We start from the raw sequence: 6,014 nt of genomic DNA, 5'->3' as shown, positions 1-6,014 counted from the left end.
TAAAATGGAGAAATGATTTGAAGTACTCGTCTCTCTACTTCCACCTCTAAACCAGTACATCCCACAAAAACAGGAACTGGAAAAGAGCGAAAAAGCCCTCAACAAATATTTAAATAGTAGGTTTGAGGTTGGGCAGTAGCCATCTGCAAGGAGAAAGGCAGATGAACTGAAGGCAAACTGTCACTGATTTTGCCTCTGTCCTAGAGGGAAGATTGCTGATCTAGAGTGGCTCTGACCTGCCTAGAACCATCTGCCATGAAGACAGCTCTAAGGTAAGATTCCCTGGGCTAGCAGGTTTATCATCTGAATAAATCCTCTAGGTTTACTCCAGATCAGCTTCCCAAGGTTCTGTGACCCTCATACCAGTTTGGTGTCCCCAACAAAGTGGAGTCTTCCTGAAAGCTGCTTGTGCCAAAGATATCACTATAGCCAGGCCTTAAAACGGCTCTAAATTTGAAAGCTTCTGCTCCAGCCGATGGATGTTTAGATTTTTCAGAAATCCCTGGAGAGTATAAGATACTCTAGAATTCAATAGACACACTTTGGGGAGGAAAGAAATGGCCTGCAACAATAAAAGGGCAAAATGAGTTCTTCATGGCCTTAAAACATTGTAACTAGTTGAATGAAATAATGCACAAAAACTTATTGAGCACTCACTATATGCCATGTAGGGAGCTAAGTGATATAAATGTATTATCTCATTTGATCGTCATAAAATGCATCGGGGTTTAGAAGGTGAAAGAGACTCAAAGAGCTAAGTTCAAAGTCACAGAGCTGCACAGTGGGAGAGGTAGAACCCAAACCTAGGTCTGTGGGATGCCAGAGACTGAGTTCTGATTCACTACTTATACTCAAGTACCTTAAAACTATTTTAAAAGATTCTTAAGGATAAAGAAATCTCCTGGTCGTGTGCAATAAATTGAAGTTCCTAGGAAACTTTTTGATATTCAGAACCACTATCAATATTGATGGAAGAAGTGTTACTCTTATTTTACATTATTTTCGATGCCCTTCTAGAGCTCAAACACACAATTAAAAAAAAAAATCCTGTAATTCAGGTACCCAGTTTTTCATGTGCACATACACAAAGAGGCCACATCCCCCCACCACAGACACACAAATGCCGCACATAAACACACTCCACAGATTAACATACACGGACCCCAGACACACACATACAGGACCACATGCCTTACACAAGAGGCCATACACAAATACAGACATACACACGCATAAATACGCCACAGATACACACACATACCCCAGAGATATACATACACACCACAGAGACACACACAGAGACCATATACCCACAGAGATGGACACACAAATGTATCACAGATTCACAGTGAGAGAACACAGACACATAAGTACCACACACACACCACAGACTCTGATACCATACATACTGCACAGAGAGAAACACAGGGACCCTAGATACACACACAAATACACCACAGGTACACAGACCACACACGATATAAGAAATTCTCCAGGGGTTGTGTTTCTCTTTCTTTGTTCATGCTCCAGTATCCAGTTTCTCTCACATTTACTATCTCATTCATATCTCACCTCCTGCTACAGGTCTCTTCTCTCCATCCCATTCTATCCCAGAGAACACAGGCCCTTTTCCATTGATTCCCTAGCAACCACCCATATAAGACCTTTGTTAATGATAAAGGACAGTACCCTATATCAAAACAGAGCAAATGGACTAATATCAAATATTAGACATTCCTAGTTTTAAGTCCTCTTTTGCATCTCAGAACATCTCATTAATCCTTTCTCTCCTTCAGGACTTCTAATCTCCTGCCGTGTTTCCTGTGTCCCCCCTCTTAAGACAATCCTCGGTCCTCCTGCCTCTACTCCTGCCCTAGGACCTTTGCACAGCCTCTTTCTCAGATCTTTTACTCGCCATTGCCTATCCATTCCACACCTGCAGACTTTACTTCTTATTCCCAAAGCAAACTACTAAAATATTTTCCTGAAAAGAGAACATTTTTGCAGCTCCTTAGAAGGCAGAATTAACGTAAGGCACGTGCGTCTTTAAATAGCAATTATTTAATTTCTTCTCTATATACATTCTTAGGAGTCCCTGGGTGGCACAAATAGTTAAGCACTCAATTATTAGCTGAAAGGTTGGCGGTTCGAATCCACCCAGAGGCAGCTCAGAAGACAGACCCAGCAATCTGCTTCCAAAAGGCCACAACCTTAAAAACCCTATGGAGGACAGTTCTACTCTGACACACATGAATGGAGTCTCCATGAGTTGAAATTAACTAGCCAGCAACTAACAACAACAACGATATATTCTTAGAATGTTTTTACTTAGTGGGGGAAAATTTACACTGCTCTATCCAATTTATCAAAAACCAATTGTTGATATGACTTTGTTATAATATCTCATATAATAGCTATTTTCTGAAACATTCTCCAGTTTATATTTCAGTACTATAGAAACCATTACTCAATATAATCAAGAAATGGGATGTTCTGGATAATCAAATATTCTGATTCATGGAGCATAATCAAAACACTCCACACAAGTTAGAATTTTCGAAGTAACATGAAACAATAGTGGGATTCCCCACCTGCCACAAGGGAAGCATGATGGGGAATGTAGATGCATAAGAAATTTAACTCTTCTAAGCCTCACTGTCTCCTCTGTTTAAATATTCACCTCAGGCTTTTTGAGAAATAAGAGAGATTGTTTTTATATTAACCCCCTGGCATAGAACACCAAAAAAAAAAAAAAAACAACCATTGCTATCGAATTGATTCCAACTCATAGGGACCGTACAGAACAGAGTATAACTGCACCATAGAGTTTCCAAGGAGCACCTGGTGGATTTGAACTGCTGATCTTTTGGTTAGCAGCCATAGCTTTTACCCACTACACTACCAGGGTTTTGGAGCATATAACATGTACTGGATAAACGTGAGTTCTTTGACTTTTCTCCCATTCCTTCCTTACCCAAGTCAGAAAGAACTACTACCATATCTACAATATACTTCTTTCATGGACAATTCTGGTGACACTTGACACTGTGAAGTGCTGAGAATTACAATACCAGATAATAAAAAACAAAAACAAATAAACCCAGTGCCGTGGAGTCAATTCTGACTCATAGTAACCCTATATGACAGAGTAGAACTGCCCCAACCCCTCGGTTAGCAGCCGTAGCACTTAACCACTATGCCACCATACAAGAGCATTTACTACATATTGTTAGTCCATATGAGAAATCTAATTATAACTCCCCACAGTTACTAATTTGCAAGAGTTGTTATTTTTATTATTCAAATTAATTCATTAGCAACATTTACACTGACCAAGTCTTAATCAAGTAAAGCTGATTCTACATTGCTAAGAAGTTGTCCTGTCAAAAAAGGTCAGAATCCTCATTCATGTCTACACGGAATATTTTAATTTTTTTTTTTTTTAAGTTAATGGCTTAGCAATTGTCAAAATGTCCCAAACTGTATTTCTCTTTTACATTAATTTCCTCTGTATTATTTCTGGTTTTGATGATCGGATTAATCTGATCTTAATTCCTTATATAACATAAAAGTATGGACCTTAGAAAAAACAGTATTTCATTCGTGTTATTGTGGAAATATTACATTTGGCATTGTTAAAATATTGTGATTTGGGCTACTACTAAGCAAAAATTACTGTTTTAATCTCTACATTTAATCTTTTTTTGCTTGTTTTTTGTTATTTTCACTGTTTCTCACCACACAGGAAGTTATGGATCTGATCAACTCTACTGATCACCTGATCAAGGTATCTACTTTAGTAAGAAACAGCACTCACTTTTTAGCTGCTGCTTCAAAAACCCGTCTGATCATTGCCCTTCCTTTGTTCATATCGTTTATAATCGGTACCATCACCAACGGCCTCTATCTATGGGTGCTAAAATTCAAAATGAAAAAGACTGTCAATACACTCTTATTTTTTCATCTTATTCTCTCATATTTTATTTCAACATTGATTCTGCCATTTATGGCTACCTCCTACATTCAGGACAATCACTGGAATTTTGGAACTGCCATGTGCAAGGTCTTCAATGGCACTTTATCTCTGGGAATGTATGCCTCTGTATTCCTCCTCGCAGCCATCAGTCTGGATCGTTATCTTCTCACTCTTCAGCCGGTGTGGTCACAGCAGCACCGAACCCCACGCTGGGCTTCCAACATCATCCTGGGAGTCTGGATCTCTGCCACTGCCCTCAGCGTTCCCTTTTTGGTTTTCAGGGAGACATATGATGACCACAAAGGAAGAGTGATCTGCCAAAATAACTATGCTGTGTCTACTAACTGGGAAAGCAAAGAGATGCAAGCATTGAGGGAACAGATTCATGTAGCCTGTTTTATCAGCCGCTTCCTTCTGGGCTTCCTTCTGCCCTTCTTAATCATTGTCTTTTGTTATGGGAGAATAGCCCACAAGATAAAACAGAGGGGCTTGGTTAAATCCAGCAAGCCCTTCAAAGTCATGATGACTGCCATTATCTCTTTCTTTGTGTGCTGGATGCCCTACCATGTACTTCAGGGCTTAATTCTCACTAAGAACCAGTCAGTATTTTTACAGTTGACTCTGATACTTACAGTGATAACCACTTCCTTCAATACTGTCTTTTCTCCCACACTCTACCTGTTTATTGGGGAGAAGTTCAAAAAGGTTTTCAAAAAGTCCATTCTTGCTCTGTTTGAGTCAACATTCAGTGAGGATTCTTCTGCAGAAAGGACACAAAACCTAAATTCAGGAGCTGAAATTTAAACTTTGGACTCTTAAGAAAACATGGACTTTGTGTTAATTATACCATAAGAGACATGCCCCATGCTTTTTTTTTTTAATCAAAAATTCGCTGTAATAGACATCTAAGCTGTACTCTGATTAGATCTATGAATATTAAACAGGGCTGTAAGAAAGCAATAAGTGATGTTGTAAATGTGATTCTTAATCTTTGATTTATGAGGCTATAGGAATATCTTTCATAAATGCCAAGAGTATCCACGGACCTGAATTTTCTGTCAATGAATCTTCTAGCAAATACACATTCGAACAGAGCTCCCTCTTTATTTAGATAACACCTAAATTATTTAACTAGTGTGAACAAAATTTAACATGGATATGACAAGGCACTCATCTTGTCATATCAATGTTAAAGTATAAAGACATTTATACCTTAATGTCTTAAGTGTAAGACTTTTTAAAAAATAATACTTTATTGTGTTTTTGGTGAAAGTTTACACAGCAAATTACGTTCCCATTTAACAACTACTACACAAATTGTTTAGTGACATGGGTTACATTTTTCCCAACGTATGAACATTCTCATGTTTAGTTTCTGGATGTTTAGTTCTCAGTAACCTGGTTTCCTTGTCCCCTTGCCCTTTCATCTTTGCCTTAGAGTACTTGTTGATCATTTGATCTCATATAGATGATTTTTTAAAGTGCACAGGGCTCACTGGTAATATTCTTTATGAGCCAATCTGTTATTTAGTTAAAAGGTGACCTCAGAGGGTAATCTAGTTCAACGTTTATGAAGTATCTCAGAGCAATAGTCTCAGAGTCTTCTTGTCTCAACTGGTCCAGTAAAACTGGACTTTTTAAGAATTTTAGTTCAGTTCCACATTTTTCCCTCCTTCAATCAGGATCCATCTATTGTGGCCCTGATCAGAATGGTCATTAATGGTATCGGGCACCATCTAGTTCTTCCAGTCTCAGGGTAGAGAGGCTGCGGTTTGTGTAGACTATTAGTCCCATAGACTAATCTCTTCTCTGGGTCTTTGGTTTCTTTTTTCTCTTTTGCTCCAGATGAGAAAAGACCAATAGCTGTATCTTAGATGTCTGCTCGAAAGCTCTTAAGACCCCAGACACTACAAGTATAAAGACATTCTTAAAGCCTCTTTTCAATACCTATAGATTAAACTGTCTTGGAAATGCAGGATTATGACAATTAGAATGTTTAAGGATTTGCCTGGGTAATATCATAGTATATTTAATTTTA

The 6,014-nt window shown here is 38.4% G+C and overlaps 1 protein-coding gene across 1 annotated transcript; it reads left to right on the top strand.

Moving 5' to 3' along the window:
• Positions 1–206: 206 nt before the first annotated feature.
• Positions 207–4,883, top strand: GPR33 (G protein-coupled receptor 33). Its single transcript, XM_049898520.1, has 2 exons — positions 207–272; positions 3,746–4,883. The coding sequence occupies exon 2, from the start codon at positions 3,752–3,754 to the stop codon at positions 4,778–4,780; it is 1,029 nt and encodes a 342-aa protein (XP_049754477.1). The 5' UTR covers positions 207–272; positions 3,746–3,751; the 3' UTR covers positions 4,781–4,883.
• The last annotated feature ends 1,131 nt before the right edge of the window (positions 4,884–6,014 follow it).

This window comes from Elephas maximus, chromosome 10 (assembly GCF_024166365.1).
Source record: "Elephas maximus indicus isolate mEleMax1 chromosome 10, mEleMax1 primary haplotype, whole genome shotgun sequence".
NCBI classification, from domain to species: Eukaryota; Metazoa; Chordata; class Mammalia; order Proboscidea; family Elephantidae; genus Elephas; species Elephas maximus.
The sequence above is the reverse complement of the archived record's forward strand: the minus strand, read 5'-3'. Positions and strand labels throughout refer to the sequence as shown.